Below are 15,435 nucleotides of genomic sequence, written 5' to 3' on the forward strand. Positions count from 1 at the left end.
TTCTGTAAGCCATACACGCGTTTCGTTTACAAAAAAAAACCAACATAAGTGAGGCTCGTATCAAAAGCGTTTAAATGAAGAAAAGTTAAAGTACGAAGTTGAAGACCATTTTAGACCTTAAATATCAAATAATATTTTTCTGCACTCAAACATTCGTAATGTATTATATGTATCAAGTCACATGAGGGAAATGATCTAGATTTTACCGAGAAAAAAACACTTTTTAATAATATGTAATTTAATAAAAACAAAAAAACAACAATGACACACTTAATATTCATGAACATTTCTCAAACAAAGCATGGTTCATCTTACTGATAAATACGTCTTGCTCGTTCTTTCTTTTTCGGCAAGTCTTCTGTCGGTTTTACAATATCGACCTGTTGTGTCTCATCCTGACGTGTTCCTACTATTGTCTTTGTAAATTTCTTACTTGATATATAATTACGTGATAACTTCAGCCTCTCTTTTGTTGTGGTATTATTTGATGCAATAATGTGGCCAACAGCCTCTCTCCAGAAGCTTGCTACTATGTTAACAATGCCATATGTGGACCGCACCGGCTTTTTCCTAACTATTGTAATACCTACGTTTAATGTAGCATTCATCATCGTCATTAAAATCCACAACAAAAACAAAACGAAGAAAAAGTAATAGGCTCTACCCAGAACTGGCTCCACAGAAAACAAATCTTTGATGCTGTTTTTACCGATAATAGCGTTAACCAATGTTGTTGATGACACAAATAAGTTTTTGTATGTTTCTAGATGCCTGCCAAATATTAAATGTCCAAAAGTTACAAAGGCTACGTACACCATAACAAACATTACAAAACATCCACAAAGATCACGGCTCATATGAGCAAGAACCTGTCCAAATTGATTTATTCTTTCATTGTAGCTGAGAACTCGCATGATTCGGATAGTTGTCAGAAATATAATAAATGCCAAGAAAATGTTAAACAGCTCGTCCCAAGACGCAATATGACTGAAGTTGACGAATTTATTTTTATGATTTTCCCATTCTTCCATTGCCATATTAATCATTATCCATCTTCCAATATACATAACGGTAGCAACAAAGAACAAAATTATAATTAATATGTCAATAACATGCCAAAATTCTTTCCACATTTTCTTACCGTATCTCCGAAACCAAATATATTTATGAACAGAAAATACAATTATTCCAATAAGAACAATAATTTCACAAATAAAGATGAACATGCCAAGATTGCCGACATGTTGGTAAGGTCGAAACGGTTTAATCAAAGTACTGGCAATGACCCCACCTGTTTCCGGAAATTCTGTCAAAAACGTGATGAAAACAAAAACATTATCATCTACGTTGTACAATGTGAATTCTGTAAATATGGCTCTCGTTCTACGATCTATCCATGTGTATTTATGCAAATCATTGAGAACTAGATGTGATATGTTGTAGTTTACAACAAATTCTGCTATGTATCCACCACCGCCATAGGTAGAATGTAGTCCTGTGACCGGAAGTCCCCAAATATCAACAGACGACACAAAATTCCAGGCAACAGATGTCAAATTATATACAGCTTGCCCTCTGACACAGGGGCGAGACTCCCAGGCTACACAATAGTCTTCATCATCCTCTCTGTTAATGGAATATTCATCATAACAGGTAAAATTACCCAAGAACTGTGCCCTACATGGCTCTGAAAGAATTAGAGAATGCATTTATAGGACATGGCTTAATAATAATGTTTATGAATAAACAAGATGTGGGTGCCACATGTAGAGCAGGATCTGCTTACCCTTCCGGAGCACCTGAGATCACCCCTAGTTTTGGGTGGGGTTCGTGTTGCATATTCTTTAGTTTTTTTTATGTTATGTCATGTGCACTATTGTTTGTTTGTTTGTCGTTTTCATTTTTAACCATCGCGTTGTCAGTTTATTTTCAATTTATGATTTTGACTGTCCCTCTGGTATCTTTCGTCCCTCTTTTTTCGCACTTTGATGACAGGATAACACCCAATCTAATATCAGAAAGCCAGTTAAAACCATTTGATAGCTAACTTGTTATATTAGTTTTGTCTTTTCGTATAAAAGCGGCGTTTTTGTGTTGGTCCAATGTGACATCTTATATTCATTTTTGCAAATTCTTCTGAATTATGTAATAACTGTCAGTCTTTAGGTTTATTTCTCATATCATCATCTAAGTATTGTTTACGTATGCATACATTATAGCTCTTAAATGTCTGGGTTTAAGCGTTCCTGGTAATGGAAATAATAGAAAAGGGCTTCGGATGCAAAAAACCTATACATTGTTATTTTCATTCACCAATGAATACGAGTATTGTTTGATTGAAATTTGCTTAAACAATAACGAAGTAATCAAGTCCAGAGTAAGCTGCAATCTTCAATTTTATAAGTCTGATCTGGTCATTAAATACGTTTCTGGACAAGTAATTCGTAATAAACTCATCATAGATACCAGGAATAAAATTTTACACTTACGCCAGACGCGCGTTTCGTCTACAAAAGACTCATCAGTGACACTCGAATCAAAAATATTTTAAAAGACAAAATAAAGTACTCATAAGGGTTTATATATTATGTTTCGTACCTTGAACTGCTCTTAACTGTCTCAGTCTCATTGGCCCAACACGAAAATTGACTTGGTCATGTACATACAATCTTCTATTGGCTTTCAGTTGATCTCCATTGGTATGGTACCGTGGAAACAGAAATGGAATGAGGGTCTCATCGATCCATGCATATAAGTTAGCTGAACTTGTAACCTGTAAAAATATTGTATATTTTATTATATTTTCCTCAATATTGACGTAGATGGACGACTTCACACAAAAATCTATGATAAACGGGACGATTTCAACTTCCCAATTATCAATTTCCCATTTCTCAGCAGTAACATACCCTCTGCCCCTTCGTATGGTGTTTACATATCACAATTGATACGTTATTCACGTGCATGTTCACACTATACGGACTTCATATACAGGAGTGTGCTCCTTACGCAGAAACTGCTCGAACAAAGTTATGAGGAGGACAGATTAAAATTGACACTCCGTAAATTTTATGGACACCATCACGAATTGGTTGATCCATATGATGTCTCTTTAACCAAACTAGCTAAGGACATTTTTACCACATGGTAGATTGTGGTTTGTCATTATGTCGTCTAATCTTTTAATTACCAAACGTGACTTATTCCCGATTGTGACCGTTTTGCTGAATGTGAATTCGCATTACTATAAGACGTGTTTCTGTACTTGTTTATCCCAAATTCATGTATTTAGTTTACATGTTTAATGTTATATTTGTAATTCTTATCAGATTTTGTCAAATGTGTTGACGTCTTCTTATTATATATTTAGGTATGACGTATAGAAAAATTAATCACCTCCTCTTTATTAATTATATTAAATTTTGTACGATTATTTACGTTTGAAGTTGGATTCATAACAAACTGGACATATATATATATATATTACAGTTAATTGCTATTAATAAGTATTGCAATATGCATTTTGTTTAAATGAATTATCAGTATTTAGTTCTAAATCAATCCTAGTTCTATCTCATTTTTGAATGATAGTTTTTCATATGTGACGTCATGCTGTTTCTAAATTTCATAAATTCAAATGTGGCATAACGTTTCTGCCTTTTCGCCATCGTATGTGACGTCACATTTTTTTTAATTACGTTGACGCTTGGACTGATTCGGATGTGTGTCTATTTTGTGATAAACTTGGGTTTAGTTTTCAGTAATTAGTTAATATTTCAGTTTCATTATGTATATCTCTTTCATATTCATTTGTTAAAATTTACTGTTTGCAATAGCATTAAGTATTCTATATAATAAGGATGTTCTTATCCCGTGCCTAAAAACAATGCCGTATTTGTCAAAACCTTTTCAACTTTTGATGTTCAGTGTTGTACAACTTTGTACCTTTTTCACGTTCGATCTTTTATATCTAGGCGTTATGTATTCAAATTTAGTTTTCTGTAATTAGTTAATACTTAAGTTTCTTTGTGTATATCTCTTTCATATTCATTTGATAAAATTTACTGTTTGCAATAGCATGAATTGTTCTATATAATAAGAATGTTCTTATCCCGGGCATAAAAACAATGCCGTATTTTGCGAAACCTTTTCAACTTTTGATCTTCAGTGCTGTACAACTTTGTACTTTTTTCACTTTCGATCTTTTATATCTGGGCGTCACTGATGAGTCTTGTGTGGACAAGGCGCGTTTTTGGCGTATTGAATTTTAAACCTGATGCTTTTTGTTATCTATTAATCATGTTTTTCTGTGTCTAATATGTTCACCTATTTATTTGTATTGTAGTCCTGTAATATTATGTTGTCATTTCAATGTTATATTTAACTTTGCCATTAAAGTGCGAGGTTTGGCATGCCTTAAAACCAGGTTCAACCCACCACTTTTATTCCCCTTTAAAAGTGTCCTGTACCAAGTCAGGTCAGGAAGATGGTCATTGTTATAATATTGTTCGTTTCTCTTTGTGTTGCATTTTAACGTTGAGTCGTTTGTGTTTTCTCTTATTTTTGAGATATTGAGATAAGACGTGGCACGGTACTTGTCTATCCCAAATTCATGTATTTGGTTTTCATGTTACATTTGTTATTCTCGTGGTGTTTTGTCTGATGATTGGTCTGTTTCTGTGTGTGTTGCGTTTCGGTGTTGTGTCGTTGTTCTCCTCTTATATTTAATGCGTTTCGCTCGGTTTTGGTTTGTTACCCCGATTTTGTTTTTTGTCCATGGATTTATGAGTTTTGAACAGCGGTATACTACTGTTGCCTTTATTTATAATATAACAGAAGTTATCAGGTGAATTTCCTATTTTGTGTCTTACGTATACATATTGAATGATTAAAGATTACATGAGCTACAAATTCATGACAGATATATTTGGTTTGTATCTAAAAAAAAATACACGAAAATATTTAAACATCGCAAAAAACTAACGTATTGATAAAAAAGGGTGAGTTGAATAAAACATAAAATTTGTTCTTAACTCTTACACTATTTTGTTCAACTTAGTTTGAAAACTTTGGCATGATAAAGTTCAAAAAACGTGAAAAATCTCGTCAATAACGACACTAAGAGACTACTGTTTTGAACAGAAACAGACAACGGTATTCTATAATACGTACTGTCTAATAAAGGCAACAGTAGTATACCGCTGTTCGAAATTCATAAATCAATTGAAAAAAAACAACAGAGTTACAAACTTAATTAACGAAACACATGAAATATAGAGAACTGAGACACAACAGAAACACAACACTAAAATGTAACACACACAGAAACGAACAAAAATATAACAATGGCAATTTTCCGGACTTGGTACAGGACGTTTTAAGAAGAAAACGGTGGGTTGAACCTTGTTTTGTGACAAACCAAACCTCACACATTTGTGAATTCTAGAAATGAACAACAATTGAATAGATATAGGAAGATGTGGTGTTAGTGCCAATGAGACAAATAGCTATTTAAGAATATTTTAAGCACATGATTTGAACCTTCAACTAAGTAAATTTGAGTATCATAGATGAGAGTTATGCAGTCGATACGAATGTTTTATACTTATTTACAAGTTTTGTATGAATGTTTTTTAAAGTGCTTGACTGCATTTATCCACAATGTGTTATATTCCATATTAAACGGTGCATGAGACAGGACAGACAACTAACCTGATCATATTTCAACGTTGAACCTCCAATTGAGAAGCTATTCGATGTAACAAGCTGCTGTTCGAGATGATTTTTGACATTATACCATCTTGGATCCCTGTTACTAAAACTGACACAATACAGAACAGCCAGGAATATCATATATAAAACTAGCTCAATGAATATTTCTTGCATTTTTAGGCGCTGCTGTCTTTTTTCTTTTAATCTAGCAACTGTTTGGGATTTCAATGGAGCTTGCGTGGCTTTGAACACATCTTAAAAGAAATAACAAATCAAAATCATGAAAAGTAATATATCATTCTAACATTTGATATTGTGAGGTTTTATTGACTTCACCCTTTCTGTTATATACATGTTAGTTCGGTATTTATGTTACTTATTTAACAATAGAAATAGAGAATATCAGAATTGCCAGCAAAAACAAAGTCAACCTAATACAAAAGACTGTTCTTACATAGACTTTTGTATTTTTTTTTTGTACTAATAACAATTATTCTACTTTTCGAAGGTGTTCTTATATAATTTATTTTCTAAATGATCTATGTTGCAATACGGGAGAATTTATGGGCCTGTCATACAAACGAGAGGTTTAGCTAACTATGAATCCACCATTTGTACATGGGGATATGCTTGAATCAAGTCAGGAATGCGCTTGTTTTCAATTACTAGTAGTTTGATGTGTTTTAACTTTTTTTATTTTGCGATTTGAAAAAGGACTTTTGGATTTGGATTTTACTTTAAGCTCGGTACTTTTGTTATTTTGTTTAAAATCACATTAGGATAACATAAAAAAAAGTTATCCATATATATGTTTTTAGACCCTTCTACAACGAAATTTGTTTGACATGCACACGTATAAAAATTGCGGTTTTTATCCAACGCAGTCATAGGTTTGAACGTAGTTTTCAATTTAGACTCGTTTATATTTTTTGTTTGGGCATGTATCATATTTTCCCTCCGGTTTATATGATCCGTTCATCCTATATATTGACTCTTAAAATTCAAGAGTTAATCTAAAAATGAGGGTACTTTCTCTAAAAATGAGGGTGCTTTTTAAATGGCCTTCCAAATACCGTTTCGATCCCTAACATCACTGAAGAGACATTTATTGTCGAAATCCGGATATGGTGTACTAAAGAAATATTGACACCGAATGTTTGTGGCACAACATCCTGTCCACAAGTTAACAATTTTTTTTTTCTTTCTGTGACGTATTAAATTTATAATAAGATCCATTTTGTTACAACCTGTGATCAATTTTATTTGGCAATCGCCAATGGCAGTCAGCAGGGTTAAAGAACATCAGTTGTTCGACCTGTTAGTCAAATGCGTTTTGTTTAAATATACTTTTTCACTCTTTTGGTCTTTTGGAAAATGTTGTTTGTGCTGTTTTTAGACCCTTCTACAACGAAATTTGTTTGACATGCACACGTATAAAAATTGCGGTTTTTATCCAACGCAGTCATAGGTTTGAACGTAGTTTTCAATTTAGACTCGTATATATATATATATATATATAAACGCCTAAAAAAGTGTACACAACAACTCCAAATACAAAAAAAGGTAACTATAAATGTAATTATTTATAAATATTTCGGATAACAGATATCCTTCGTCAGTCAGATTCTGATGTGAAATGAATCATCTTTGAGTCTCGTTAGATTAAACTTTTACTAAATCTTGATTTTTATACAATAAAAAAAGTCAAACCGAACATCAGTAAAGACGCTGGCACCATTCTAAAAAAATGTTAACATGACATAGGTTATATGGTTTATTACAACAGAGAGCTCATATATATATATATATATATGGATAACTTTTTTTTATTGGGGTTCTACAGGGATGCTTTATTTACAGTAATACATTCTTTTTAGTACACCAAATGCTTATCGATTCCCCAAAAACTATTATAACAGCATGAAATAAAGAGGTCCGGGTATTGGTTAAGATATGAGAAGCCAAACGAGCGAGTAATTAAAAGCAATGAAACAAAAAGTTGGTCGTAGATGTTTGATACACTTTGGAAACACCTCTTCAAAACGATTATTTTGTTCATAAAGGTTAAAGTTTTTTGTCAATGTAGTTTTTGATGACGCTGAAGTTCAATTAACTTGAGACTTGGTACACATGTTGCTTATGATATGATCTGCCTAATTTTAATGCCAATTAGATTTTTTTACCAAATTTCATGGTCCATTGCACCTGGAAAATGATTATACGAGTTGGGCATCCATGTTCTTTGGACACATCCTTGTCTATGTTTAGTAAGAAACCAATAAATAAAAAAAAAGGTTTTACTAAAATGAGGTGACGCTCAGAAAATTTCAGTTGTTGTACAGATTTTGTCTTGCTTATATTGTATGTTTGATAATATTTTCTTCATCTATTTCATTGTTTGAAAAATAACATATGCATTTAAGTCTTTTGGGTCAAATCGATCTTTATGTGTCCGTATTATTGAAACGTTCTGGTTTGAAAATTTCCGATGATGGTAAAAAGTTATCAGAGGTACCAGGATCATAATTTATTACACCAGACGCTCGTTTCGTCTACATAAGACTCATCAGTGACGCTCATATCAAAATTGTTATAGAGTTAAACAAGTACAAAGTTGAAGAGTATTGCGGATTCAAAATTCCAACAAGTTGGGCCAAATACGGCTAAGGTAATATTTGCCCGGGATAAGAAAATCCCTAGTTTTTCCAAAAAAAAAAAGAGAGTTTAAAATAGGGAATGTTTAAATCAAGAAAGTGGATCGAATGAAGAATGTTTTTTATCTATTATTTTTCTGGATGAATGACTTTTAACCCGGACTGTATACATGATTTCTACCAAAAGGTTCAGCAAACATTTGTGTAAAAAGTAAGTTTATGAATTGAGGATTCAAAATTCGAAAGAGTTGGGCAAAACACGATTAAGGTAGTTTATGTCTGGGATGAAAACAATTACAGTTTTGTAAACAGTAAATGTTTAAAACCAGAAAAGTACATCGAATGTAGAATGGTTTTTTTTATCTATAAATATTCATAAAATGACTTTCAACCCGGACTGTATACATTATGTCTACCAATAGGTAAAGAAACATTTGTGTAAGAAGTGAGCATATGAATTTTTTCATGTTGTTTTTATATTCAATAGATATAGGGAGATGTGGCGTGAGTGCCAATGAGGCAACTCTCCATCAAAAGAACAATTTTTAAAAGTAAACCATTCTAGGTCAATGTACGGCCTTCAACACGGAGCCTTGGCTCACACCAAACAAATAGCTAAAAAGAGCACAAAATGAATAGTGTAAAATCATTCAAATGTGAAAACAAACGATCTAATACATGTGTCTGTAAATTGATTATATGCTCTTGAGTTTTACCTCAGTATTTAAAACGAAAACGTATGATATATGTTTCAACATTCATAATTCAATATAAACAAAGATTACCTAACATAGTTCAATATAAACAAAGATTACCTTAAATAGTTCAATATAAAACAAAGATTACCTAAAATAGTTCAATATAAACAAAGATTACCTAAAATAGTTAAATATAAACAAAGATTACCTAAAATAGTTAAATATAAACAAAAATTACCTTAAATAGTTCAATAAAAGCAAAGATTACCTAAAATAGTTCAATATAAACAAAGATTACCTACAATAGTTCAATATAAATAAAGATTACCTAAAAGATATGACAATGGACTTGCTGCACGTCTTTTGGTTTCTAGAAGAAGTTTCTCTCTGTTATATTTCACAGTTGTCTCCTTATAACTCTTTACAATCCAAGAGAATATGACTGACATCAATATGATCTAAAAAAAAGAAAATCAATCCTAAGGTATACATTTTGTTTTATATAGAAAAAACATGTATTTATTTCAAATAGTTCTTATGTATAGCTGTAACTTCGTCAATGATAAAATAAGCTTTTAATAGTCTACGTCCAGCCAGATATATTGATAATTGCATTTGTAACCTATTTGTTTTAACTGACAAGTTTTGCTTCCGACGTATACAGTAAAATAACAAAAATAAAGAGGTCTTATGAAAACTAAAGTCCATAAGTAACTGGCATATCCAAAGCTTAAGAACACCAAACGAATGGATAACAACTGTCATATTCTTACTAGCATTGGTCCAGGCATTTTTATTTATAGGATAGTGTTTTTACAACACCTTAACAAGTTTATTAGAAATATTGCTAACCATTTTACATGTGATGTGAAAGCAATATTTTCTTACCTTAAGTGGATCAACTAAGAGTATTGATTCAATGAATGACATAAAGAAACATAGCAGCCATTCCTCTGACTTTGTCTTTCCCCATTCCATGCTATAAAGAATTAGGAAAAATCCTGATGTAAAGACGGCTAATGTAACAACTCCCCATGCTACATATCTACACCAAAACGGAAGTGAAAATTCAGAATCGTCTGTAACATCTACGTTTATGTCTCCCTCATCGGATTTTAGTGTCATTACTTGATTGTCTTTAGTATTTGTAAAAGTTTTCTTCTCATTTTTTGAACGAGGTTTGGAACTTCTGAACATATAAGATACTAACAATATTGGAGGTGCAGCAATAATTGCACTGACAATTGAAATATATATCCCAGAAAGAGATAATTTAATCGGTCCAATTGAAAATTGACTTCCGGTATTTTGTCCATAAAACATTGCACTTGAGATCATGGTGAGAAACAACAATGTCAAACAGCAAGCCAATCTTTCTAACCTTGTAAAGTTGCTATCTTCAGGTCGAATGGCAACCGATAACCATAAGTGATTGTCTGTTGTGTTTTGTCTAGTTTGTTCATTGAATAAAAATGAGAATTTATGTTTATCCAACTTATCAGACACAGGAATGGCACACTCAATGCATCCATCATCGTGGTCCAAAGAAAGCCATTGATCACATATAAACAGATACCTGTCAATTGAAAGAAAGAAAAAGAACGATAAAGCTATTATCGGCACCTTTAATATTTGAAATTATAAAGCTTTTATGATCTACCAAATAACGGCATACAGCTAATAACAAGACATTAGCATGTAAAATATAAGTATTTTTTTTTTATTAAAATATGAACTGAAATATTTGTATTTCAGCTTATAAATTGATAGAATGCAAATGAAGAAAATTAAAAAGCAAAAAAAAAAATGGAGGGTGCGTGAACTTGTTTACGAAATATTAGCCATTGAAAATTTGGCGTCAAATAATTCTCTCTAGACTTTTCTTATATCTAATATTGTCACCTTTTTTTATTTAAAAAAACTACGAAAAAATAACAAGGATGTTATAAGATTTTGGAATATGTCTTTTTAAACAATTTGTAATAAAATATTTAAGAAAAGTAGGGGGTAGTTGGCAATTTTTTTTAATGTCAATACATGGTTAAAATCATGAATATTTTTTTTAGTGACACTTATCTTTCATTTTGTCTATAAACTATTTGTCAAATGACTATTTTATTAAATAATTGTCAATTTTTACATGGTAATGACATCATAGTGATATCCCAGACAAACTTTATGCTTGTAAGGTTCATCATAACAAACGGACAAATATGGCAGTATTTACATGCCAAAAACTACTCTGAATACAGACTTACCTGTGATGTTGGAAAAGTTTTAATTCCTGGCATCCACTAGATATATTAAAGTTAGGTGCATTTTGTGTTTCAGAAAGATAAAACTCTATTGGATTTCGATGGGCATTTTTTTCCTTCATGCATAAGTTGTTAAAATTAACTAAGTTGTGGTCTAACTTTGAGGTGCTCCCTCAGGTAAAACGGTTTGTTTTGTTTTGAATTGCCTTAACTGACATGGACAAGAGGTATCTTGACAACTATAGTTGAGTAAAAGAGTTTATCTGAGCGGACAGTATCAAAGTAATTAAGAAATTCCCATCAAAAACCAAAAAAGATTTTATCACAAAATGCATTTAACTTTTAAATATCTAGTGGATGTTAGGCCTTAAAACTTTCCAAACAGCACATGTAAGTCTGTACACAGAGTAATTATTGAGGTGAAAATACAGCCATATTTGTCCATTTGGTATGATGAACCTTAAGTTATTATATAATTGCAAACATAATCATTCAATAAAATGAACAGATACAATCTAATAGCTTTTATCAATCATACTATTTTGCAACTTGTTTGGGTAACAAATTGTCTTTTTCATTCCTTCATTCATCGTATCACTACAAACAGAACAAAACACAACATATTTGTAGCTTATTATTCATAAAAAGAGACAAAAATAAAGTATGTGAGCTTTACCTTCCACCAGTTTGCACATCCTCTAGTATGATTTTATTAAGATACCATGATGCTGAATTTCCTGGTCCACTATTATCATGCCAAATTTTTAATACTGTTGGGTCATTTACTGGTTTAGGAACGCTCATGACAAATTTCCGGATGCTTCCAAAATCAAAACCCTATAATATAAATAAAACCACTTGGTTAATCCCGTCAAATAATAATGTGTCTGTCCGTAGCCTCGTCAATCGTTATTTTGTGTCACATGTTACTGTTTTTATTGTTTGAAAAAATTGCGGTGGTCATGGCAGACATTTGCATTGCGTTCATTAAGGTTTGTACAAATTCTTAATAGTCTATGGACGGCTAATATCTAGCAACATATATATATTTATATATTCATTAAATAAAATAGTAAAAAAAGTAAAAAGTTAACAGTTCCATTCAATCGATTTCATCCTTCCATTGGGACTCTTCAGGATAACTGATGTAGTGTCGCTGTAGGCGACGTCGTCAAGGAGGTTTATGGCGTTCCGTCATTGTTCGTTATTAATAATTCTCTGGATTTAGTTTCGATCGAACGTTGTTATGAAATAGATTTTCGGTTGTTATTTTATGAACATATACTTATAACTATATTTTAGTCAAAACAAACAAAAAGGTTTTTGATTTTAAAACTGGCTTTCAGTAACGAACAAAAATTAAAAAAAATACTATATAGAAACGTTTTGGCTGAGATATAGCAATCCCACGAACAATAGTGAGTGATCTCAGGTGCGCCGGAATGGTAAGCACAGGTTGCACTCTGTCGAGATTACCGCGGGATCACGACGTTCCTAAGTTTGTACATTACCATTGGCGACGTTGGCGACTTCAGTGACGTCGCCGTGGGCTCTTTGAGTTGTTATTAAAAGTTATGGCTGAACAGACGTATTTGTTTATATTAGCGAAAATATCCTACTTTTAACCTCCACATTTATGGTACCGTGACCAATGGATTTAAGCAAGCTCAAGTCGATACGATCCGGGAACAGAAGTGCTGTTACAAATCTTATACGGAAGATAGATGCAGCGAAGCAAGACACAGATTTCGACCCAGAGGAATTGACAGCAACATTTGAAAACCTTCTCCAGAAACAGAAGATACTGACCAACTTGAACGCGCAGATACTCAACCTAGCGGAAGCAGAAGATATTGAAAGTGAAATTCTAGATTCAGATGAGTATTGTATTACGTTAGAAACCAAAATCAGACACATAAGAAATTTTGTCAGAGATACTCATACCACACCAAAGACACGTCAGAGTGAAACTTCATCCCAGATATTAGATTTTGACTCTCAACCGTTCGTCTCAGCAAACCTCACAGAAAACTCATGCACCCAGTCGTCACAAAATCCGTTCTCTCAAGCTAGAAACACAGTGAGTACTAATATAAATTCGTATACATCCGCAAGCAGTCAGAATCACTACTTATCAAAACTCTCACTTCCAATATTCACAGGGAATATATTAGAGTGGCAAACTTTCTGGGATTCGTATGAATGCGCCATACATTTAAACCCTTCATTGACCGATGTCCAGAAATTTAATTACCTCAAAGCGCAGTTACAAAATGAAGCTTTACGCACCATAGCTGGTTTTGCGCTCACCAATGCAAACTATGCGGACGCCATTATTTTATTGAAGGTAAGATTCGGACAAACACACAAAATCACGCAAGCATACATACAAGCATTATTAGACATTCCATCACCACGAAACCATCTTATTAGTTTGAGACAATTCTATGATCAAATGGAAACTTACGTCAGAGGGCTAGAATCTTTGGGCCAGTCACAAGACTCGTATGGAACATTACTTATACCAATTATTTTGAAAAAATTACCGGGAGAAATTAAAAAAAACCTTGCCCGTGAACATGGAACAGAAAACTGGTCATTACGAGACCTTCGGAAAAGTATTTGCAATGAAATAAACATAATTGATGCGGGACAAGACACTGGAACTTCTAACAATTTACCAAGTACATCATCTTTCTTTACCGGAACTAAATCAACAAAACCCCGCCAAAATCAAGCTCTAAATACAAGAAATATACGCCAGAATTTAAACACTAAACCTTGTGTATTCTGCCGCGATGTACACGCACCAGCGCATTGCGCGAACGTATCTGATCCAACAGCACGCATGAACATTGTAAAACGGGAGAAATTGTGTTTCAACTGCCTTGGAACACATCGTATACATGAATGTAAGTCAAAACACTTATGCCGAAATTGCAACAAAAGACATCACACAAGGCTGTGTACTGTATGTCAATTTAACAACAAGAACCTCGATAATGACAGAAGTAGACAAAGCGTGCAAAATACAAATTACAGCCAACAGCATATGAATTTTCATGGTAACAATGGACAAGCTACATGTAATCAGACAGATGTACATTTGATAAATGACACGAACCAGAAGGAAGAGGACACGTCAATTTTATATTCATCGTCAGTCGAGGTACGTACAAATGTTCTTTTAAAAACTGCAGTAGCACCCGTATGGTCAGACCACTCATGTAGAGACACCCATATACTTTTTGACGAGGGAGCACAGAGATCATTTGTGACCGAAGATTTAGCAATAAAACTTAATTTACAGTTAGAGGGAACTGAAATTCTACAGTTATCATCATTTGGAGATAGAAACAAAACCGTACGACATTTAGACAAATCGACAGTGTACGTAGAAACAGATGCAGGACAAAAAATACCGATACACGTTCTAATTGTACCAATGATTGCCGTACCTTTGCAAACAATATTCGCCACATCAACAGAGGACTTAATTATTTACGGGGACTTAAGTTAGCACATCCGGTAACACAGGACGAGTCTTTCGAAATATCGTTATTGATCGGGGCTGACTACTACTGGGACTTAGTCGAGGATGAAGTCATACGGGGGAATGGTCCAACCGCCGTGAGGTCAAAGTTAGGTTTTTTACTTTCCGGTCCAGTAAGCGACAAGAGGGATAACTCATTGATGGGTACTAGCATTTTTAATATTCTTATTTCTCATAAAACGGAAGAGCATGATATAGAAACATTTTGGAGATTGGAATCGATTGGTATTAACTCAAAGGAAACAGACGAAGATGATACGGATTTTTTGGAAACATATCAAGACACTTCGATTGAACTCAGAGGTAATAAATACTTTCCAAAGTTGCCATGGAAACAGGAACACGACGAACTACGATCAAACTATACAGTCACAAGAAGAACAGAGAACGTTATTAAGAAACTTAGTCAAGATCCTAAACTACTTAAGAAATATGGAGATATATCGCCGAACAGGAACGCAGAGGATTTGTTAAGACAGTAGATGAAAATGAACAAAAAGGCGGGAAAATTCATTACATTCCACACCACCCTATACACAAGGAATCTAGCACAACTCCTTTAC

General features: G+C 33.2%; 1 protein-coding gene across 1 annotated transcript; it reads right to left on the reverse strand.

The window, feature by feature from the left end:
• Positions 1-295: 295 nt before the first annotated feature.
• Positions 296-10,189, reverse strand: LOC134726714 (polycystin-1-like protein 2). The gene is made up of 5 exons (XM_063591130.1): positions 9,953-10,189; positions 9,393-9,522; positions 5,713-5,966; positions 2,599-2,773; positions 296-1,687 (listed from the first exon to the last, which is right to left on the reverse strand). Exons 1-5 carry the CDS (start codon positions 10,187-10,189, stop codon positions 312-314), a joined length of 2,172 nt encoding a protein of 723 aa, XP_063447200.1. The 3' UTR covers positions 296-311.
• Positions 10,190-15,435: the final 5,246 nt, after the last annotated feature.

The sequence above is a fragment of the Mytilus trossulus genome, chromosome 7 (genome assembly GCF_036588685.1).
Source record: "Mytilus trossulus isolate FHL-02 chromosome 7, PNRI_Mtr1.1.1.hap1, whole genome shotgun sequence".
In the NCBI taxonomy this organism is placed as follows: Eukaryota; Metazoa; Mollusca; class Bivalvia; order Mytilida; family Mytilidae; genus Mytilus; species Mytilus trossulus.